Genomic DNA, 23,919 nt, shown 5'->3' with positions numbered 1-23,919 from the left:
TAAACATTTCTAATAATGTTAATATTTATGATTTTGCCCTCTAAAATTAATTAATATTTATAATATCTTGTCCTCATGCAAAGATCTAGTTATATATTAGTAATTATATTCTTGTTAGCATTATTCAATATTAATTTTTATTATTAAAAAATAAAAAATTTTAGTTTATAATTGTCCCTTTGTTTCACTCTGAGCGTTGATAACTTTTTTTTGGCCATGACGTGCCTATTTTAAGAAACTTGTGATCATGATTGCTTGAGCCCTGTCATTTCACCAGCAATATTTTTTACTAAAGTATTGGTATGTTCTGTCGAAAGTAAACTCTATTTGAGATAGTTTCAAGCATTATTACACATGGACATTTCAATACTTTAAGCGGAAATTTTGTACTGGGCTTTTACAAGATACAAAAATGGACTAATAAAAAAAAGGAGGAGCTCCAAGCCCAGAAATATCAGTGGGCCAGCCTACATAGGAAGAGCAATTAAAAGTCAAAGGAGTAACCTTCGCTAAATCGGACTATAGGAGTATTACTTGACGACATCTGGAGAGGGGCTTCGGGAGGCCAGAGAAGATGAAGATGAAGGCGTTGATCTTCGGAATCGCTACAGTTGTGATATTGGCAGCAGTGCCTTTGGGCAGTGCAATGGAGCAACTAAGCTCAAGAGAATGTGAGAATCTGGGCTATACTGGTCTTGCTTTGTGCTCTGACTGCAATACTTTCGCCGAGTATGTTAAGGACAAGGGTCGATCCCCTAAACCTTTTTCTCTTGATTCTGCTTTATTCTTTCTACAGATCCATGAGTTTCGTTGTTCGTTCCGTAGACATCTTTCTCTGGGTTCTTCTCTCCGTATTTTTTCAGATTTCGAAAACGATATCCTCTTCTAAATCCTAATAGGCCTGGAATCAAATGTTCGGCTTCTTAATTCAACTCTAGCCTTGTGTATGGAACTTGTCGATTGTCAAGAACTTGGTCATCGGATAGGAGAACACCTTTTTTTTTTCCGGGGAAAGTCATATTCTTACATTACATTTAAACACAGCTTGCAGCATCAAGATTCCGTCCTTTTCCCTGTTTCCGGTTGCTGTTTCGTTAATATTAACATGCATCATAAACTTCTGTCTTAAACTTTGGCTGCAGAGCTGGTATCGGACTGTCTGAAGTGTTGCACGGAAGATTCCAACGATGCCATGACCAAGGTTCGTGTATAGGATTTCTGATGCCCTCCTCACGCTAAATAAATGTGCTTCAATATTGGGTAATTTATGAAAGAATTTTTGTCTCGCTTATGCAGTTATAAGCGCATGACAATCTAGACAAATACATATTTGGTTGGAAATTTATTTTGCAATTTACTAGTTTCCATATAAGATGAAGGATGATTCTCTTTCGTTCCTTCTACTCGCCCTACTTTGTTGAATGAATCTTTTGCTGTGAAAGAAAATATTTCTGTAGCAAGTGAAATGCTGTGTTGAAGGAAATTTATTTTCAAGAGTGAAGGTAAAATTAGATAATATTGTCAACTCATAATATTTCGCATGCATCTCCCGGATCAGAGTATTTTCTTGGGCCAGATAGTAAATGTTGGTTACGGAGACTGGACCTTCGTGAGTGTGTTTATCACTTTATCCTCTATCGTTGCAATTACATTAATTTTGATCTCAACATTCCTCGATTTATTGTTCCTTCGTTTTTAATGCTTGTAATAAATATATAGATTAGGTACTCTGGAGCTTTTTTGGAAGTCTGCATGAGGAAACTTGTTTTCTATCCTGAGATTGTGGGCTTCATTGAAGAGGAAAAGGACCAGTTCCCATCAGTTAAAGTTCAGTATGTTTTCAATTCCCCTCCAAAGTTGATCATGCTGGATGATGCTGGTCAACATATGGAAACAATCAGGTGAGAACTCATGACGATACATAATAAAGCTACTTTGTGAGATTCTCATGATTTAGCTTTTCTATTGGTTGTTCATTGATATCATTCGGTTAAAACATCATCATAAAATTTTTTTGAAAAAATGTCAAACTGACAAAGGTTTTGTAATCTATATAGAGTCCATAAGAGTAGCTCCAGCAGTTCTGAGAATAATTTATAAGCGTGCTTGTTGAAAGCCTTTGCCAGTCACGTAGCAGCAATAGAGTTATAGTTTTCTCTTGAAAAAAAGAGACTGTGACAATTGACGACCATGCCTTCGCTGTACATTATGACCTAGGATTTTTCTGAAAAAGGTGTAAAGAAGTAGATTTTATTTATTTATTTATTTATTTTCCTGATGGGATGAGTTTCTTTCGTCTGCTTCAGAATCGATAATTGGAAGCGGGAGCATATCCTGCAGTTCCTGCGCGAGAAGGTGAAGCCGTTGGCAGCTCATTGAAAACCTTGAATCCGTTCCCTACGAAGCCTAATTATTTATATTCATTCTGGAGTGGGAATTCCTTATAAAGGACTGTTGGTACATAAAGTGCCAACTTTGGAGGAGTCATTAGACTAAACTTGGCCTTGCTACAATTAACCTAAATCGCTGCAAAACAATGATACCAGCGTCGAATGTAAAACAATGATACCTCGAGTTTTGTGATGGTTGATTTTCACGAGATAACGTTTCCCCACCTGTATGTGTTTTTATGGCAGTATTAGAAAATATTTACCAGGGTGCTGCCGGTGAACAGTTGCAGCCCGCCGGTAGAGAGAGGGGGAGGGGGTGTTGATTTCTAAAATGTCAACGTCCAACCGGCCTAAACCTTGCCCTTTGATTTGTTTAGCAATGGCATATCCTATTGCCTATTGTTCTTCAGACGATGGCCTTCAACGTGGTTGAGGCGTCCAGCCTTTGTCCGCCTAATTCCATTGAACGAGACCGTGGCCTTAAAATTTCGAACGCGGCCTGTGCTTAGTTCGAGATTCATTCCTTTTTTCTTTTCTTTTTTCCCTTCTGATACAAAAAAATGAGTTGAATTTTGAAGGTTCACTAGAACCAAAACATGTTTTTAGACTCAAAAAAAGATTACAGATATATTTATAGATAGTCTATCAATAAAATTTTTATATTAGTATATTTTGTGAATTATAAACCAATTTTTCATCAATAAGACTAAGAGGATATTTTGATAAGAATAAAACTATAGTTTTAAAAAATACTTTTATAGTATACAGAATAAATATATACGAAATAAATATATAAAAAAACTTGTCTCAATTTATAAAAGAGTGTTTCTAAAAAATGCTTCGAAAGTTATCCGAGCACCCTTTAATTCTTGTTGACCAAATCAGAAATAAATAGATTGCAGGAGTACAAAATGATAGCAATCCATACGAGTCATTATAAATTGTTTCACTCTGGAAACAAGGATAGTAAACTGAAGTAGCACCGCAATCTTAAGAACTAGCATTTATAAATATACAAGTTATCTTATAATCAGTATAAGAATACAAGCGGCTTGCCATACTTGATAGCTTGGGCATCGCCAGTTTAAGACGTTAAAGGCGAGGGAGGGGGTTTTGAATACTACAGCTAGGCCACCATGTGGGTGTCGATGCATGGATATGTTTTCCAGGCTCGAGCTACAAATTGCCATTACGGCACAGCAGAACGCCTCTTGTGCGGTTAATACAGAGATAGTTAACCCTCAAGACCGAGCAACTTTTAAACTTTTCACGCTCAATCTCATCTAATTAATTGGGTCAAGTGAAATTGCCAGGTTGGGATAGAAATAGGCTAGTCAAGCTGCGATGACGTGCTTTTGGTGGGGGCCCATATGTCTGCGCCATTGCTCTGAGCCACTCCAATCGTATACGACACAGGAACCAGACATAATCCTCTGCTCCTCAGGTTGCACGCCTCTACATCCTGAACGACAAATAAATATAATTAATTAATTTTTTAAAAAATTAAGTTAATTATTTACAATAAGTAAATATTCAACTTTTAACATATATAATTACTATAAAAACTATTTAAAAAAACAGATCAATATAAAAAACATAGTAAATTAAAATTTTATATTTAAAATCAAATTGAAATTCAAAAACCGAAGCTACATAAGAAGCCGCACTGTTAACATGTTAGTGAACAGTGCTAAATATGTTCAATACGTGCCTTTGAAAGAAAATGAGAAGAAAGCAAAGAAAAAAAAATTACCATCCCCTAGCCCTTATGGGTATTGTTTATCAACGCATCATACAATATTCAACTCCTTATTTTCTCAACAAATACTCCCTCCGTCTCCTTTTATAAACAACATAAGGCTCCATCAGTAGATCAAAAAATTAATTAAAAACAATAAATAAATAAAAATTAGAAGTTCTCTTTTTTCAAAATACTCTTATTTATGGAGAGAAAAAACATAAGAAAGAAAATAAGAAAATTATCATCATAAAAAAATTATAAAAAAATGTATGACGGAAAGATATGATAGTTTAAAAAATAAAATAATAAATATATTAAATATTAACACAAGTAAATACTGAGATAAAATAAGAAATTTGTTATAAAATTCAAGAAAACTTGCAAATATTACTCATTTATAAACCAGAGAAAGATAATATGTGTTGCTTATAAAAAAAAACGGAATGAGTACCGCCTGAGGCTTTGCGCTTGATTACCTTTTGTTCTTATTTTTCTTTCACCAAATCTACTTGCACTTGCAAGGGGATTTTTTTAAAAAGAAAAAAATATTCCTTCGATCCTAAATATAAAACTTACTCATCCGGTCCTAAATATAAAACTTATTTTAATTACATTATAAAATGATTCTCATATTTAAAACCAGAAGAATATTTTATAATGTAACATGACTTTTCCTTTCCCTCCGGACGGTTTGAATTCTCAACTTTATTTACGACAATCAAACCTCTTTCACTTGACCCACTTAGTGATGATGCAAGGTTATTTTTCTAGTTATTAAGAAAATGAAAATAATTTTATCCTGTCAATTTGCAGATACCAAGCGTTTAGCATTTAGATTCTTGAGAGTTTTCTTCTGGGGACCAAATTTAGAGTCCAGACATATCTACGTCTCATAAATATATATAAACTATAAAATTTCTCATAATTTGTTTGACTTATCTATGTCAAGTATGAAATCCACATTCTATTTATTATTATTATTATTTCCCCTTCCAAGCTTAATATTCGTCTCATACAATATAAAAAATCACAAAGTTAAATGTATTCATTCACATGGTAGTGATCATCTTATTCTCACCTGCGTTTTGGTAGTAGGAGAGCATTGCAGATAAGGAGCACTAAGTACCTGAAATAACAGCAAGGAAAATTTATGCGCATGACATCAAAGTCATGTTCAACACAGCTTATTTATGCAGGCCTATATTTGAGCGTATAAATTTACATTGATCGTTTACATTTCTACTTTTAAGTCTCTATGATGATTATGGTGACGGTTCTCTTTTTTCATGGAGATTCATCATTCTCTATTTCCCTTGTTAAGCATCACCGTGAAAAGCTGTCAGCTGTGTAGATTTGAACAATAAGGCTAAAAGAACTTGAGTAGGGATTTAAAATATCAATTTGACACATTTTGAGTTCAAATGCATGAATTTCTGTTTATAAGTTGACAGATCTCCTTTCTCTTGCTGAATAGAAGTTTGGAAAACACAACATCGACAAACTTTGTCTTTATCTCATTAAGTGAGGTTACCTAAATAGATCATATGATATTATGGGCTTAGTTTAGAGTCTATTTTTTCAGAAAACAGGCTTGGTATAAACTAGACCAGGGAAAAATTTGCAATGCTTTAGGTGGATTATGATAAGTGAAAATATATTCCACTGAAAGTTGCTATCAAACAAATTCACATCAATACGAGAAATTTTCTGCGACTGAATCACTTCGTCTAGCATAAGCATGTGCATCAAAATAGTGATGTATAAGCCAGTTACTAGACGGGTAATCAATATTCATGCGAATATCATAAGTAAAATATAGCAAGAAGGGCCAAACCTTAACTTGTTTATGAAGGAACCTGATATAGTGAGTTGCCTCTAAAAGGACCGAAGCAGTATCTGACTGCAGCAAGAATCAGAGAGGGAAGAGTTATTAGATTCAGCCTTTTCACTTAAGCCAATAATAAGCAAGCTATCAATCAAGTCAATCAAGCTTCTTTTTTCCCTTGTTTACCGTTTAGGCTATGAATAATTTCCCGTAAATTCCACCAGATATAAAGCAAATGCAAGAACAAATTTTTCATACCTTCCCAAACGGAGAAACGAGCTGCTGCAAGGCGACAATTCGTTCACCAATCTTCTCCTTTCTCTCCTATTAGCAGAAGAAGAATCTTGGTAAGAGATGTTACATAAAAGAGGAACAAAAATGAAAGCAAGCCTCTAGAAATATGATCATGAATATGTTGCATCTCTGAGCATCATGGAAACAAATCAAGACAAAGGAAAACAAGAAACCTTTGTGGAGATGGATAAATCGGCCTTGTGTCTTTTAGATGCAATAGAGGCATAATTGCTTTGATCCACAGAGCAGAGGCTCCTCTTTGGTTCCATCATCTTTCTAATATCTACCCCTTCTTCTCTCTGATAGAATCAACAAACAGAACATTCTCTAATAAGGAAGACAGAAGAAGATGGAGCAGAAGCAAAAGTGAAAATATTAAAAGGAAGCTCAACAAAACGGTTACAAAGGCAATTAATCACATATTCCATAAGAGTGGCAAGAATAGTTAACAGTAAGAATGGATTAGCCCCGTACTACCAAAAATTACAGCACTGTTTCAGGATTCTCCACGCTTAAAAGTCCAACGATCTCCAATTTCTAATACTCTAAAACAAAAAACTTCAAATAAATTTTCATAAATTGTAAGGAAGTAGTAAAAACAAAAAGAAGATTCACTTCAAGGATTGAGAAAAGGAACCCCATTATAGGGCCCCCCAAAAAAAAAAATGGAATCCACAGTTAATAATGCCCCAAGCTCCTAATTCAAAAGGAAGCTTCATCACATTCCTAAGTCGTAAGATCAGTCCAGCTGAACCAGGAGTATGCATAAAGGTAAGCACCATCAAACAGGATCTCATGTAAAGAGATTGATTTCGATTGAAGAAGCATCCAAGATAACCACAACCATTTTGGTGGTCGCGATCTCTATATTTAAACAAAAATTTATGTCATCTTTACCAGCATGCAATAAATAATAATGATAATAATGAAAGGATATATGTTTATAAAGATCAAATAGCAACATGTGCAGTCTCGGTCAAAATAATGCTCGCATTTAAACTAAGGAAAGCAAAGTCATCATCGTTAACTACCACCTCTACAAATCATGATTACAATCATTGAAACAAAAATGTCAGAAACACAAAGAGGCAACAGCTCCACCAGAACCGAAAATCATAGTCGGACAGCGACCCAAACAACTGCCATAGAAACCAAAAATCCTTCCGCGGGGCCAAGGGTCATGATACCACAGAGACTCTAGCATCGATCAGCGTAACCAACCCTCCTTGTGTTAATCGGGGTTATTATCCAGTAAAAACAACTATTGCAACCCGTGAAGACTGTGTTTTAGTAACGTTCTAATACTAATTAGTTTTTAATTGGGCGATGTTGGGCAGGAACGCAACTATGTGAGACAAGGCAAGCTCAGGTGGGCCCATTAATTAATTTGTATCATCATTCTTTAAAATAATCAAAAGACGGTGCATGAATGAATCTAAATTGAGCAACAAATCTTCCATGCCAGGGTAGTTTAATGTTAATGGACGGCTTCAGCTACACCAAGCAGGAGAATATTAAATAGTTGAAGAGGAAACGAAGATTGATGAGGAGAGAGTAGGGAGAAGAGCAGGATGTTGGGGAATCGTGTGATTAGAATGAGAGGAAGAGATCATGCATACAATAGCTTCCCAGAACCAGCTCCAGAGATGGTATTCAGTAGATTAAAGAGCTTACCGAGAACACAGAGTCAGCATTGCAGAAGGAGCTGGCCGTCATGGAAACCTTACAGCACAGTGTCCAAATTAAAGTCAGCAAGCAAGCTCAGCTCCGTCGCCAGTAGAAGCGATGGCAAATACTAACAAGTGTTAAAGGTTCAGGTGTAACTCGCAATATTCACCACGGAAATCACCCTCACTCCAACAAATCAACTTCGGAGGAGACGGACGGTGGGATTGTATCGAGAGTTGTGGGGGAAGAACAGACTAATGTCAGCAACGGCGTTTTATAAAGCGAAAAATACATATAATATTATATTATATAGTCACTTTAAAATAAATTATATGACAGCTAATATCCACCCAAGAAAGAAAGAGAGAGATGTTTTTCTCCCTTCGAGACACGAGCGAAATCCAAATTTTCAAACCCAAAAAAGCTTTGATTTGCATCCGCTTGCGTTGTCATAATTGTCCTGATATACTAAATAAAATTACGGAGGGGGCGCTCTATAATTTGTCCACATCAGGAATCTCTCTGTTTCACGACAAGACAAATATTAATGACATTTTGATGTAAAACGGTTGGGTTTCCCATCCTAAGTCGCCCAAAAAAAAAAAACTTATAATTACTAAATTGACGTTAAATGCGTGACAAAATAGCCGGAAATATGACGTTTGCTTTTGATGTGTGTGACAGAGAAAATCACGTATCCAGCATTAAACCGTACCGTCGAGTTTATAGATAGGTAGCCAAAAGATAAAATAATTGAACCTCCTAATCTGATCTGATGCTTATGTGTGGTATTAAATTTATGAAATTTCTCAATAGGATCACGGAGTATTATATATGAATATGGATTAAACTTAAGTACTCGTTTAATTTATAACAGACGAGACAAATAAGAATAGTGTTATCTTGAGTTGCATAAATACACTTATAATTCCTCTGTTTGGGCGAGGAATTTGGATGGATGAAAAATGAAGGGGGGGAGAAAAAGAGGGGGGCGTTGGCGGGAAATGGGTGTCAGAGTCAGAGCAGTTCATAGGATCAGGTGAAGTGTTGGGGACAAAGGGTCCCGCGTGGCTCCGCTATGTTGATCATCTATGATTCCGGGGATCCTACCAAACCCACAGGTGTCAGAGCGTGAGTGAGGCGTGCATTAAGAGGAGAGGGCGCTCGCGACTGGGATGGGGATGTCGTGAGATGTGGGACCCGGGGGGCGCCCCAAAAGTCCACGAGCCAAGGATTTTAGTCGCGCATGGGCCCCACGCGGTTTTGCTCTCTTTTCCCCCATTTTTCAAAACTCGCCTTGGGGGTTTCAAACTTGGAAGCCCGTGATGCCCCCGCTTGGATCCGGTGCTTGCCCGCTGGCCATCTTTCTGATCCCCCCCCCCCCAAAAAAACTAGCGCATGTATTTCTGCTCTCACTCCTTCACTTGCTTATCCATCCAAAACATTAGACAAAAACGGTAATTTCATCTCATATTGGAATTTCGAATAATCTCTTGCTGTTAATGTGTCAGGCAATTAGGCACGTTTCGTTTTTCCTCTTGAATTGTTTCGTATTAGGGGAAAAAAAAACCACTGATGGAGGGGTCCAAACTGGAATGAGGTATTTGTACGAGCATATATGTGTGAGGTCTTGGGACAGTACAGGGCCGAGTCCGTGTGTACACAGACCATACTCTACTCATGAATGTCCGCGATTAGAATTAGAATTAGAATTTAGGAGCCAACGGGAATTATGGCACCAGACATGGAATCTTAATTAAATCTAAACCATCCCTCGGGTAAATCTTCTGGATCCACTTTAGTAGTATTATTTATTATATCGTATTCATCTCTCCTGGTGCTTTGCTTCCGGCTATCATTTCATCCTCCGAGATAATGTCGATGACCATGATGCCTGCCCACAAACACCTCACTGTTCCACACCAACGCACATCCTTCTTTCAATATCTCCGCTGTGTCTTGTATGTGCAGGTGAAATTAGCACTCAACATACCTCCCACCAACTAAACTGGTCTTTATAAAATATCCTTCTTTTGAAGGTGCAGCATCCTTTTCATTGCGTCATGAGCCTTGTGGCAGGCCAGTACATGTTGCATGCTTTGTTGACCTTTGATGAGCCAAACGCGTATGTATGAATTATTACTGTTTGGTTGGGGGTCACAATATTTCAACCGAAATTAAAGCTGGAGTCCTGCAGGCTGAGGTCGGCTGTGGCTGACCCCAAAATTGGGCTGCCATGGCCCAAGCCATTCCAAAATCCCCCAGCAGTCGATGGGGCACATGGACTTTCATTTTCTTCCTCACTGGGCTCTTCAAAGAAGCGGCTCACCACCAAGTTTGACAAGTTTTTGCCGGCTTGCGGTAGCATAAACCTTCGTTTAGCACCTTTTCCCACGAAGCTACGCATTTTTAGAAATCAGCACATTTGAAGGCCCAAATGACATTCTTTTTTTCAAGTTCATGATTTTTCATTTGATACCCAGAGGAATAACTATACAATTTTGAGGTTGGAATTAAAAGGTTGTTAAATTTGTGCTGGTGTTACGGTAAGCGATATCACGACTACAGCACAACAATTTTTTAGCTGCAGATAGAAGCGGCAAAATTGTATACATGTATTCGACCTCAAGACTAGCTGAAGACACGAAGTGTTGGGTTTCAAAAGAAGAATAGTTCTAACATCAGTCTAAGCATTTTCTATCCTTTTTTTAAGCGATGCCACAACATTTCAATCAAGGTTTTTATGCTCCAAAGTTAATTTCTTCTTCACTCCTAACGGTGATCTAGCCAATTAAACTCTGTGTTTGATGAGTATTTGAATGATACATAGACATCGAATGTGAATTCAAATTAATCACCGCCTGGTGAGTATGTACTATTAAGGGAATGTTTGGATGAAAATCAAATCATGATTTTAAATGTATTTTTACGGTATACGAGATATATATGTGGAGAAGTTTGCCTCGTTTTACAGAAAAGTGCTTATCCGAAGCATTTTTGGATGCTTTCAAACACTCCCTAATATTCAATGCCTATAAAAAAACAAAAGGAAAAAAAACTACTTATAAGTTGGATCTCTTTGATTCACCTTTTTCTCTCATTTTCTTCTATTTTTTTTTCACCTCGGATTTGAATCCTCAAGGATATTGATCATTGGATTACAGCAATATGTTGAAGGACAAGTTGAATTCTTTTTCCTCCTTCTTGCATGCCGATTGCCGGGATCAAAATGTGGCGGAAATGAACAAGGATTATGATAGAATTCATTCCACGTGCAAGCCACGTGCTCCACTCTCCAGGCCCTCCCTCCCGCATCCCATTGGCCATTGCCCCATTGCCCTCAGGCGAGGCGGGAGAGCCTATCCCTGCATTCTCGGTGAGCGCCTGACATCTCTTTTCTTTCAACGGACTGCACTCATGCTCATGCAAGTTTTTTGGACTTGGCTTCTCCGTTTCTTTTCCCACCCACACGACAAACACTGCCCCTCAGTTTATTTGCTTCTCAATTCTTCTTAGAAAGGGAATAAAAAACGTTCCTTTTCTATTGACTGCTTCTCGCTTTCATCCTAGAGGGCAAAAACACGGTGGCTTTAGTTGCCAAACTCAACAGCAAGGTGGTATTGGAATCACTGTCAGTGTGATAGCATGCAGCATAACTACTGCCATTCAACACTGCAAGAAATTGCGCTATCATTACTGAACAACATGGGTACTTCCCCTTTAACTGTTAAGCTCGAACTAATTACTTCCTTTCCAGTACTTCTTATTATGTTTTCTTTTGGGTTGATTTCTAGGTCTCATAGTTGGGCTTCAATGTATTTTCCCGAAACATTTCACCGAATGTTGAAAGGAAGCAAGGCTTTAAGCTTTTTTTTTTTTTTTTTTGTGTATGATTAGAATTCTGAATGTTGAATCAATTTTAGCGTGCTGTTCTGTTAGTCAAAATAATATCTCTCACCTGCAGCTCTCTTTCGACGTTGTTTTTTAATCTTTTTTTTGGGCATTAATCATCTTTCTGTTTCTCTACCACAAAAAAAAAAAAAAAGATGTATCGTTGATTAAAAAGGACAATTTTCACAATATTTTTGGCCCTATGGCTTCAGTTCCTGAAAAAAGAATGAGCAATTTGATCTTTTACAATCCTGATCTGAATGATGTTTGAGTTTCCTAGAATTAAAAATAAAAAGAAAGAGGTTGTAATATTGGTATGTGAAACCTTATGCTATACGAGTTATGATGCTTTTTCTCATTTCTAATGGCTTGGCCAATGGACGAGCAGTTATACTACGAAGTACTGCCAGAAGTTTTGTTTGTTAAATTTAGGTTCTTGATAACCCATGAGCCCAGCTCAGCACTCAACCATTTTCTGACTCATCGAATACCTAGAATTGTTAATTAGTTGAACACCTTAAGAAGCCTGGGCTTTCTTGTGCCTAATTTTGGTGGCCATGTTGAACTTGTGCTTCATTCATGGGGTCATGCATGTAATTTATTCTTTAAATAATATTTTTATGAAAAGATTAACTAGATAGTTGCATTACAGTATTCAAGCATCATTCTTTATCATGACAAATGGATGCCCAATATGGAGTTTCAGGTTATGGAACCATCTAAAAGCTCGTTTTCCATGCCACAGTCACCTTCAGTGCTTCTATAAATGGCATGCTGTCGGTACTTGTCTGTTCATTTTCATTCCTTCTGGAGGGGCATTACATGCTTTGAAAGAAACTTTTCGAGCAATGAAAGGAACTGCTTTTACCGTCTTAAAAGACCAAAGCTGCTTCATTCCTCATTCAATTTAACCTTGAAGGTCAGTATAGAGTATAATATGCTTTGGCAAGTTATCATAGTCACTGAAACGCTGCTGCTTTTCTAGATGTGAAGTTTTCTCGATTAGTTATTTGAGAGCAGTAGTAATAAATTTCGAAATCAATTTCTTAGAGTGAACTTCTTCTTTGTGCTGTTAATGGTTAAAATGGGGTGGGGTTGGGGTTGAGGGTACCAGCTCCCTTTCTTCACGTTTGCATTATTGGGCTTTGGTTTTTGGAAGACAGTTATGTTAAAGCGGTAAAACCTTTATATCCTGGGAATAAAAATCTGTATGCTGTATACATATTTCGATTATGAAGCTTGTGATGTATGGTTGAAAAGATGTAATTTTCATAGAAATTTCTCTTGATTATGGAAATTGTTTTGTTTCCTAATGTTTCATGTTCATTAGAAATATTCTAGTGCATTGAATAATGCAAGTTCAGATTCACTTGGAGTTGCTCCCGCAACTTGTCAGAGTAATGTGACGCTGCCTTCAGAAAGTAGATATGAGCCAGTTCAAGTTTTGCAGCTTGGTGCAGCTAACACTGGAGAAAGAGCAGCAAACACTGATCCAATGAATGGTAGAGTTATGCTCATTGATGGCACATCAATAATATATAGGGCTTACTTCAAGCTTTTAGGTATATGACACGTGTTAATGCGTACTCTCTTTGTTGATATTTCCCATTACACTGGGTATAGATCAGTTTATTCATTTCACATCTTTTGGGGTGTGTTGAACGTTATTTTGGACTAGTTGATAGAACATAAGAAACCTAGGTATTGATTGGATCACAAAACCAAGGCCTGAGTAATTTTCTTTTGTAATTCATAAAACTGATCATTTTGATAAGGGAAAGAATTCATATTTTCTAGAGATATTGATCTAGTCATTCCTGGGCCTTTGACTAAGTGCTTCTTAACACTGTATCCCATCCCTCATAACCATGTTACCATGGTAGGTCATGAAGTATCATTAACAGCACCAAAAAGCTAAACTAACAGAAATGTTGGGATGATTTTATTTTTAAGATTATAGGATATTAACATCACCAAAACGCCAAAACTAACAAACATGTTGGGATGATTTTATCTCTTAAGATTATGCATTCTTGACGCCGATGCATCTTGAATCATCAACCATATGGCTGGAGATTTCACCATTCTGAAAACCCAAGATGTCGTGCCAATCCACCTTTCTTCCTATTCTTTTGCGCTTTATAGCTGATTTACCTTGCATCTGCTGAATAAGTTGTATGGAGATGCACACGCTGCAATTTCTGTATTTTTCTAAGATGGTTTGAAGAGGCATCATGTTATTATGGAAGAATAATAACGATGCCACTTGCTAAAATTTTTGGGTTTATAAATACTTTGCCACTGATTAAAACTGCATTGTTCTTCTCATTATAATGGGAGAAACTTTGTTATACAACTTGGTCTTCTGCTTTTTGCTTGGGTTCTTGAGTTTAAGTTTGAGTATTTGATTGCCATTAATTCCTTTTGATTGTGTGATAGCAAAGTTGCACCATGGTCATCTGACAAATGCTGATGGAAATGGAGATTGGGTTTTGACAATATTTACAGCTCTATCACTTGTAAGCTATATTTATATGAAGTTGTTTATTTTTGCTCTAATTTTTGGGATAGATAAATTTTGGTGCTGCTGGTGGCAAATATTTTTCGTCTTGGTCTATTGATACTTTTTATAATTATTTTTGGGCACCTGAAATGTAGATGAAGGTAATTTATTTGTTATCAATACTATTTTAATTTTTAAAGAAATTATTACGAAATTTTATATATTAATTATCCTTATTTATCTTTATTTCAGATAATTGATGTTCTGGAATTCATTCCTTCCCATGTGGCGGTACGTTTGCGGCAAATCATGTTTTTATCTTAAATATAAGATGCAAGCATTTTCCTAAAATTTTGCTTTACTACTCTTTTTTTTTTTTGCTTTACTAGTCTTTTTCATTACTTCCTATCAGGCATTCTCTTTCCTGACTCATTCTAATCAGTTAATCTTGCTGATATAATTTGGTTTCCTGTGCATGCAGGTGGTATTTGACCACGACGGTGAGTCATATAATTTTTCCTGTATGTTTATTTCTCTTGGATCCTCTGCTATTCTAAAAGTTTTATCTTTTCAACACATTGTTGATGGTTTTTATGCTTTCTCATAATTCTGGGGGTGAAAGTGAAACCATCATTAATAATAGTTGCTGGATTGTCTCTAGGTAGGCTTGTGTGTGCGCCCTTGTGAATTCTCTTATAGCTCTTTTTATATTTGATCTAGTGTTTTTGTAGGTTATCCTGACCAAAATTAGGGATATTTTTATTGACAAGCTGACTAGTGACTACAATGACAGTGAATAATTCCATAGCCGAAATTCAAGGGGAAGACAACGAGAAAATACAAAAGAGAATTAATAGAATGAATGAAGCTTGAATTTGGGAATATGAAAGAAATCTGCCTAGAAAACCTGTGAGAATATAAGTAAAAAAGCTTAAGAGTTAAAATCCATGTGGTTTGAGTACTCTTTGCACGCTCCTAATGGAGGCTCTTTCACTCAGGTGTTAATTTTCATGTGATACATGCATCAGATAACTCAGTTCAAGCTGCTTACTGTCCTTTAAGTAACCTTGCCGGAACTGTTGGCATTCTGCATGTATAGCTGGGTCCTTCTCTTTGTAGTAAATTTATTAATTAGAAGTTTGCACTTGAACATAAGGATGATGGACCTTAGCTCGGTGTCTTGCTGAATCTTGGAGAACTGCTACCTTTGAAGTTCCTGCTGATGTATTTGGCATTTATTCTAGGAAACTAATTGCAGTAGGAAATTTAAGCTAAAAAATAGTTGTGTTCAACTACCCAAATTAAGTTATTTGAGCATCTAATTTCTACTAATCCAATAATGGCAGTAGGAAATTTATGCTAAAAAATAGTTGTGTTGAACTACCCTAATTAAGTTATTTCAGCATCTAATTTCTACTAATACAATATTGTGGTTTTCAGTAATCAGAAAATCTAAGGAGTTTCAATCATCTGAATCAAATTACAAAGACAGAATCTGCGGTATTATTGGTTCAATCAATTATTTGATAGGGGTGAAATGTTTGAGTGCTACTAAGATATCATTTTGTGAGGTATTGGTTGTTGCGTTGTTGCTAATGTAACTTTGACAAGCAAGACTGCTTTGATGGTTCTTCATACAAAAACTGAAGCTTTAAGTTGATAAATGTTATTATTCTTACAACTTCTTTTGTTCAAAGTGAGAAATAAAATATCTTTAAGAACAAAATGTGAACAGTTTTCAATAAATTATAAATTCAGATACACTGATCATGTCCGACTAATACGTCTATCAACATCTATGCTTGCATGTTTTGTGTGGAAAACGTTGTTTTATAAGCTTTAACATAACAAACAACACAAAACGACAACTGCATCCGTTAGGTGCAAACGTTCACTTCTAACTAGGATAGATCGAGACGAATGTACCAGGAAAGTCTAGCAACTTGAATTGCAGATATTCTTAGGAACAAATTCTCTGGGGCAGCTCAGAAATTGAGTGATTTTTGCTGCTTGGAAAGATCAGTTAGTGTGGATGAATTGGGTGATTTCCAGACTGAACTGATAATCAAGGTTGTGTTGAGATGAAAATTATTGTGATCAGCAAAGAACACCATTTTTGGTGGAATGCTTGATGCCTTAACTTCAGTCGAGTGCAAAAATGTTTATTGAATTTACTGACCTACTGACAGTAGCTCATCGCCATTTTAAGATTGCTAAATTCATTTTTAAATGCTTTCTTCCCCTGACCTGTAATTTTAGCTGCTTTGGTCTGTAAAGCTATGCTCAGGTACAATTTTAATATGGAAAACCTTTTCTTTTCAGGAATTCCTTTTGTTCATAACTGTAGTTCATCAAAAGAAAGATTTTCTGCAAAAGGTATGTCAAATTTTCAGTTTCAGCCACACTCAGAAATTATGACGCTACTTTTGGTTATATATGGGTGATGTGAGATGAACTTTTTGAGGTTGTTTTGGAGATGTATTTCTGGGGTCATTCATTCTGGTAACATTATTTTTCTCGTATGATTTAGTATTCCAGATGACAAGCTCAACTATTTGAGGGAGATGTCAAGAAGGTTGCACTGTAGATTTTGGATAATAACTGATTTTCCTTAAAATTTTTCCTCATTTTTATCGACATTCTTTTGGCTTTATTAAAGGCATATTCTAAGTTTAGAACTGTGCGCTATGATGTGGTTGCATGGCCTTGATCTACTTACATATTTCCCGCACTTTTATCTTTGCGGTGCCGTACTTCAAATTGGCCTGGGTGGGTTCATTTTTTGCAATGAGGTAATCTTAGTGTAATGGTTAGTTGATTAATTGAACCTTTACCTTCTTCATTGACGATGTTTTTCTGGGGGCATTTTTGTTCTTTGGCAGAGTGACAGCTTCTTAACATATTGCATCCTAATTTTATGTGCACTTTTTTTAAAGGCCTAAACTTTCGGCATACTCTATACCCCTCATACAAGAGCAACCGTCCCCCAACACCTGATACCATTGTTCAGGGACTTCAATACCTTAAAGCATCCATCAAAGCCATGTCCATAAAAGTCATTGAGGCAAGTATAAGTTGTTGATTGAGATTTCTTGAGGACATCCATGCTTTTCTTTAGTTGATATATATATGCTCCAAGACAGGTACCAGGTGTAGAAGCGGATGACGTGATTGGAACATTAGCTTTAAGGAGTGTTGATGCTGGGTACAAGGTATTTGGAGATATAGAGAATGGCTCTGTACATTCCCCAACTCTGATAGGCTTTTTGGGACCGAGAAAATAGTGTTTCCTTCACCAGATGAAGATTGCACTTTTCTGGTTTAAGAATTTATTCATATTGGTGGCCAAAACCTGTGCTTTCTACTTATATTTGGTCTTTCAGACGTATAATTGGCTCTTAATTAGTGCTGAGTTATGTATTGAAACACAGAAAAAACCTGAAATTGAATACATCATAAAATGCTCAAGTGGCTGCTTTTCCTTGTTTCAGTAGTGGTGAAAATAAAATCAGAAGAAGTAAAGCTTCAATAATTTATTTGTATGCTGTACATTGACTTCATATACAGTGATAATTTCAGTTTCATCAAGATGTGTTCTCCTTACTTATTTTATGTTTTTTTTTTTTCAAGTGTTGTTTTGACATCTTGGGTTGATTGATCATATACATGACTTGATGTTAATATTCTGGAGAACAATGGAGATTGATAACGTTGAATCATGATGTATTTTGAGTGTTATTTTTACCTTACATTAGTAAAAAGGCTGAAGAAAGAAGAGACGTGATGCAGAATATAGAAATGTTGAACATGACCTAGATTTGTGATAAATGAAGATTTCAATACTTTGGTTTTTGATATTTGAGGATTTTGTGACTGTGTTGTTCCTTTTCATCACTTGTCTGCCCCTGGTGGTAGTTTCACTTGGTGGTGTTTGCAAAACCATTAACCTCTGTTTTATTGTGAAAGCATTTTTACTGTACGTGAGACTGTTGATGCTGTTAATATATTGTTCTTTTGATGCAAATTTTCAGTTTGGCTTGCTGAATAATATTGTGACTCGATGTTTGATAGAAATTTGGGAAAATTGGGGATAAATCCCCTATTGAAAAATTAATTAGCAAATGGTCCCTAGGATGATGGGTTGCAACACAAAGAAAGATAAGTTGCACATAAGGGAAGTTGAATTGCACATAAGGAAGGTGGTTTGCACAAAACATTATTTGGAAACACAGAACTAATTTGCACATAAGGGAAGAAGGATTGTACACAAAGGAAGTTCAGCTGCGCAAAGAAAAGATGTGACACAAGGGAAGATGGATTGCACATGAGGAAAGTTAAGTTGCACACGAGAGGAGTTAAGTTGCACAAAATCTTTAGGTATCATTTACCAATTAAATTTTCAATGAAGGATTTATCCCCAATTTTCCCTAGAACGCTTTTATTCTTAGATGGTCAAACAGCTAATTGATAGTACAACATCACTTTTAAGGAACCAGTAATTTTGGGAATGCTCTTGGAGTGATTGTTTTAAAGTAGAGTTTGGTATGACTACTTTAGCTATATAAATCTGCTTGATATGACTAAGTCAGTATTAAATTTCTTGCGATGATGACAGGTACGGGTTGTCTCCCCAGATAAAGACTTCTTCCAGATTTTGTCTCCATCACTACGTCTCCTTAGAATTGCGCCACGTGGTGATCAGTTAGTATCAGTCATTATTTCTGCTTTTATGTCAAGTCCCAGCGGCAATGTCAGTCCTAGAATTAGCAACACCCTTCCTGACTTCAAAATAATGATATAATACGATGAAAGGGTTTAAGGGTTTTATCAATGAATCTGTCTGACTATTCATGGAACCTGTAGAGATATGGTTGCAATTGATCAATCTGAATCCGGTCAATTGATCAATCTGACTGTAGTTGACTCACTAGCACTACTCAGACATCTGTATGTTTATTTTAATCGTTCATGATATACTATATGACTTTATATATATGCATGTATAAATAAAAGACACATGGTTTATGACAATTAAATAAATAATTTATGTGAAAATAGCTGAAAGGATGTATGATTAACATATATGAAATAGCATTGAATAATTGTTTTCAATCTTTTTGACTGGTCATGTTATATTGAATTGTCAATAACAAACGTTGCATAACTTCTTCAATCAACAAAAACAATTTTAAAAATATTAATGGCTATTAGAAAAAGGACCAGAATGACTTTGTTTTTAACTTTAACATGATATATATGTGACAACCCAGACTGGTGCAATGCCTGACTTTCTTTTCTTTTCGTTTTTTTTTTTTTTTTCGTTTGGCGCTATAGCCTAAACAATAAGTAGAAGAGATTTGTCTCCTGTGCATTGCATGGAGTTTAAAAAATAAAGCGTACTATCCATGACTTATGGATATTGCGATTTGTTTGAGTTTTTATATTTTATATTGATATATTGATTTTTCCCTAGCTTTCTGGCCCTTGTTGTATCCCCAAAAACAAAAAAATCCTTGGACAGGCTCTGTTAGAAGGTGTACAATTGGCTATATAAAGATTTTGTTGAACCTGGTTTTCCAGTTCATACTCAGCGTTTTACCCCCCCGGGGGGGGGGAGCTCCGAGACTTCATAAACATCTTGCGTCAGTCGATTATGCATGGAAATATACAAAACAATTGCTCATGCTGGATGCTGTCTGGTCATTTACTTCCTCATAAATAATTTGGATGCATTATTGGCTGCTATTGTTGCTAACTGAAGCGGTTGCTCAATCTAAGATTCCTTGGCTTTAATTCCTCTCTCTCTCTCTAATTTCCCATTTCAACAGGATAGTTTCCTTTGGAGTTGAGGAATTCACAAAACGATATGGAGCTCTCAAGCCTTCTCAGTTTGCTGACATGATCGCACTTTCTGGTGACAGATCGGACAATATACCAGGTTATTTTTGCTTCTCCATCTCGGATCATTTCCTTTTGAAGACCCGGTCTTGCACTTCATTACTTTTCAATAACCTATAAATCAAAGGGTAACAGATTGCGATCCTTATTTCGCAAAGACAATAAGATGGAAGGTGATTAGCTCAGTCTTGCAAGTGTATAGGATTGATCGTAATAATAAATCAGTTGGATTATTTCAGGAGTTAAAGCTAAAAGAGGTTATAATTAGTTTTAGTTAGAGCAAAGACTTAAGAAATTAAAGGCACATAATTTTTTTTCCCTTTTTTCATTTTTTTCTTTTAAATTGTACCAAATAGGCCATCAAACACATCTAAACCCAACCATATGTAAAGTCATACAATTAAGGCCTTAATCACTATATTTTGGCCCAAATTGAGGTATAAACGGGGATATTTTGCATGTATAAAGAAGACATATCAAAGGAGAAGGATTAGGATCTTGCGTTCATCATATACAAGTTATCACTATCTAATCATTAATCAACACTTTAAGCATGCAAGACATGCTAAATGTAGTAAGAGGGAAATAAAATGAACATAATCTAATTAATGACTTTACTGATTTAATCCGTCATCATGCAAATCACTCAAACGGACACTTTGATTGTTCTACACAATCTGTCGGACATCATTTTAGTATCAACATTGCCCAGGTGTCTTATTCACTTTCACAGAATCCCCTTGATTAAATGCATTGGATGATTGTACTTGATGAAAAGGAGAAGAATAATTGTTTAACCAATTCATACAAGTTGGGCCTTCCTAAATATTTGAAGCTACAAGCTTAGCCTTCTTTTTTGACAAATGACAAGGGAGGAATCCTAAGAGGATGTGAAGATTTGATCGTCCTTGCCATTCTAATGAAATAACAAGTTATATAAGCTCTCTATCATTTTTCAGGGGTTTTTACAAGTTTAGACAGTCTTGGTTTAGTCCTTTCACAATTTGCTAATGCAGGGGTTGATGGAATTGGAGATATACATGCAGCGAAATTGATCAGTAAATTTGGTAAGTCTTGACCAATCATTCTTTGATTATTATTATTATTATTATTATTATTATTATGTGGAATTTAAGGGCCAGGCACACTGAGGTTATAAGTAGGATCGAACCCGCGATCTCCCACTGGGAGCACCAATGCCGCTAGGCTGCCTTTAGCTTTCTTTGATTTTCTAAAAGGTTGAATTGACACTTTGGGTTAAATTTCCTGAAAAAAGTTGTATCTGAGATATTGTTCAAGTATTTCATGACATCTCACATCTCAAGAAGTCAAATTTAACCCCTATGGTGGGTCTCCAATTTCTGCAGACTCAACTAATGAAAGAGTTTTTTCCTTAATTTTCTGAAGGTTCTTACTATCTCCAAGCTTCCTCCACTTGATAATCCTCAAAGTTACCATCTCAGAAAACTAAGAACGGGGAAAAGGGATTATACATCAATTTTTTTGCCTTTTTTTAACTAATTACTTTTCTGATCCTTGTTCTTTACGTCTTTTTCCTCTTTCAAAAGTATATAATTGCTAAGATTACAAGTGGAAGCATTAGGATACCAAGCTTGTGAGAAACACTCGAAGAGTTTTCAGCATGAGTCATCCACATTGTTGAAATATACGCCCATGACTACCTAAACTTCCATTAGCATGAAAAGTATGATTTTAGATGCATTATTTCATTGGTATTTGTTCACCTCGGTTCATTAAGCATCTAGTACTTCGGAAAGCACTTTGCAACCTTAGGATTCATTCATGAGACTAAAATCATAAGCAAGTGCCTTCTTTATAATGTGGGAGAGATTATGTTTTATACATGTGGCTGTATTTTATCATTTACATGCACAGGTACATTGGAGAGGTTGTTGGGATGTGTTGATCAAATAACTGAGGGGCGCATTAAAGAGGTATCCTCGACTAATTATAATGCCTTTGTGGACACATGATACTCCTCCCGTCCTTAATATAAGACTTATTTAACTAATTTGATTAGATTAAGGAAGTTAGGTAAGTTAGTTAATTATAAGAAATATGATATGTTTTTCTTAAAATACCATAATCATCTTCCTTAATATCCTCCTTCTCTCTTCTACTTGATTATGGTTGAAGAAGTATACATAGGGGTAATTTAAGAAAAATTAATAAATATAAGAAAGAGGTCTTATATTTAGGACTAAAATCAACTCAACAAGTAGATATTATATTAAGGACCGAAGGAGTATTATGTTTCACAATAACCTGATTTCACTGGAACTTCACACGTGATACAATTATTAAGGATTCTTGATGCAATTAATATTTAGTTTTATTCTTTTAGTGGTTGTCTCGACATCAAACATTGTTCTTTTAGGGTGTGTTTGGATGGATGCAACAAGGAAAGAAACGGAATAGCCAAAGTGGGTTGTTCCATTGTTTGAAGGGTTTTCTCAAGGATGGAGAGGAATGGCAAGTAATGGCTAATTCTGGGCCAAGCAGCCCTTTCTTTATGCGAGAATACCTTTTTATAAAAAAGAAAAGGCAAGGCCGGTGAAAGCTTCAAGCCAAAGCAACATTCCTTCAACTACCGCTCCTGCCCTTAGGAAAGAAAATCCAATTACTGGTCTCAGTTCCGGGTCCTATAACTATCCCCTTCCTCCATCTAAAACTCCAATTTTCACATCCCTCGAATTTGAGGTTCAAGGATGGAATGGAATTGGCAGGTGGTAGTGGCACTATTCTGCTTGTTAATGACTCATGACTCATCATTCCAATGGTTACCATTTCATTCTTTCATAAACTCCCAAACATTTCCTTAAGAAGTAAAGACTCTGTCTCTTCCCTTTTTATTTGGAATTCAAAAGACAAGTTACAGAATGAAAGACCTTCTAATAGACTCATTGCCCATTCTCTAGGAATATTCCTAGTTAATGAAAGAATTCGTTTCGAGCAGAGCACAATGCTTTTGTTTGATTCATGAAGTTGACCCCACTTAATGGGATAATGCTTTTGTTGTTATTGTCGTAGAGTGTATAGGTTCACATTTTATAAATTGCAACTTATGGCTCATAATAGATGGTTTACTTTGTTAATTATGAGCGAATCACCTTCAAATTATTCCTGTATCATGACAATGCGTTGAAATTTCATGTAATTTGCAATTTTCCTGGTAGGCCTTGATTGCAAATGCTGATCAGGCTCTCTTAAGCAAGGAACTGGTATGCTCTTCAAGTCTGATGTTCTTTTTTCCTTTCCCCCATTTTTCTTGACATTTTTGTCATGTGACCTACCAAGTTGTCTTATATAAGATGTGTGCAGGCATTACTTCGTTCTGATCTTCCATTCTATATGGTACCATTTACAACAAGTGATCTCTCATTTAAGAAACCGGAGGTTTGTGCTTTATGATGTCAAGAGATTAAGTTTTAGTAGATGTATTTATGGAAGGTTTTGCTGTGTTCTGGTCAGTCCAACGACATAAACTTTCAAGTTCGTGATACGGATTGCAAGTTTTGGTGCCTTAATTTCGTCTTTGTGCTGGTACTGTAGAAAATCTCAAAGTTGCTTGTTTTCTTGTATATTGTTGAGTCCGCATGCAAATTCTGGTTGTGTGGTCCCACAAGTTTACTCATGTCTCCGACAGTACAAATATGCAATTAAATGGGGGTAAAGATGGATGAGGACG

The 23,919-nt window shown here is 36.1% G+C and overlaps 3 protein-coding genes across 8 annotated transcripts in view; 2 read left to right on the top strand and 1 right to left on the bottom strand.

Moving 5' to 3' along the window:
* Positions 1 to 23,919, top strand: part of LOC114736448 (flap endonuclease Xni) — a 28,541-nt gene that overhangs the window by 3,826 nt on the left and 796 nt on the right. The window contains exons 1-15 of one of the 5 annotated variants that reach the window (XR_003739347.1): positions 11,035 to 11,627; positions 12,516 to 12,728; positions 13,140 to 13,371; positions 14,249 to 14,328; positions 14,565 to 14,603; positions 14,794 to 14,812; positions 16,635 to 16,688; positions 17,249 to 17,376; positions 17,456 to 17,524; positions 18,928 to 19,013; positions 20,141 to 20,250; positions 21,227 to 21,277; positions 22,107 to 22,165; positions 23,408 to 23,452; positions 23,543 to 23,627. Coding sequence is in view for 4 of the 5 variants with exons in the window: in XM_028924279.1 (XP_028780112.1) it covers positions 12,576 to 12,728; positions 13,140 to 13,371; positions 14,249 to 14,328; positions 14,565 to 14,603; positions 14,794 to 14,812; positions 16,635 to 16,688; positions 17,249 to 17,376; positions 17,456 to 17,524; positions 18,928 to 19,013; positions 20,141 to 20,250; positions 21,227 to 21,277; positions 22,107 to 22,165; positions 23,408 to 23,452; positions 23,553 to 23,627 (1,200 nt within the window). In the remaining variant the exon portion in view is untranslated. Of the gene's footprint in view, positions 1 to 11,033; positions 11,628 to 12,509; positions 12,729 to 13,139; positions 13,372 to 14,248; positions 14,329 to 14,564; positions 14,604 to 14,793; positions 14,813 to 16,634; positions 16,689 to 17,248; positions 17,377 to 17,455; positions 17,525 to 18,927; positions 19,014 to 20,140; positions 20,251 to 21,226; positions 21,278 to 22,106; positions 22,166 to 23,407; positions 23,453 to 23,542; positions 23,628 to 23,919 lie in introns of those variants that run through there. The other 4 variants (XM_028924279.1, XM_028924280.1, XM_028924282.1 and 1 more) reach the window with 4 other exon arrangements.
* Positions 531 to 2,766, top strand: LOC114736453 (selenoprotein F). The gene is made up of 4 exons (XM_028924288.1): positions 531 to 746; positions 1,143 to 1,201; positions 1,720 to 1,901; positions 2,307 to 2,766. The coding sequence occupies exons 1-4, from the start codon at positions 575 to 577 to the stop codon at positions 2,377 to 2,379; spliced, it is 486 nt and encodes a 161-aa protein (XP_028780121.1). The 5' UTR covers positions 531 to 574; the 3' UTR covers positions 2,380 to 2,766.
* LOC114736454 (transcription factor bHLH153) lies at positions 3,296 to 8,157 on the bottom strand. 2 transcript variants are annotated; one of them, XM_028924290.1, is made up of 6 exons: positions 7,925 to 8,157; positions 6,424 to 6,549; positions 6,215 to 6,280; positions 5,972 to 6,031; positions 5,210 to 5,257; positions 3,296 to 3,852 (listed from the first exon to the last, which is right to left on the bottom strand). In XM_028924290.1, the coding sequence occupies exons 1-6, from the start codon at positions 7,964 to 7,966 to the stop codon at positions 3,721 to 3,723; spliced, it is 474 nt and encodes a 157-aa protein (XP_028780123.1). In that variant the 5' UTR covers positions 7,967 to 8,157; the 3' UTR covers positions 3,296 to 3,720. The 2 variants fall into 2 exon arrangements, with proteins under 2 accessions (XP_028780123.1, XP_028780122.1); XM_028924289.1 differs by having other exon boundaries at positions 5,966 to 6,031; positions 7,925 to 8,154.

This window comes from Neltuma alba, unplaced genomic scaffold (assembly GCF_004799145.2).
Source record: "Neltuma alba isolate B1F8T4 unplaced genomic scaffold, ASM479914v2 tig00013336_pilon, whole genome shotgun sequence".
Taxonomy (NCBI): Eukaryota; Viridiplantae; Streptophyta; class Magnoliopsida; order Fabales; family Fabaceae; genus Neltuma; species Neltuma alba.
Note: the sequence above shows the minus strand (reverse complement) of the source record. Positions and strands in the feature narration are given on the sequence as shown.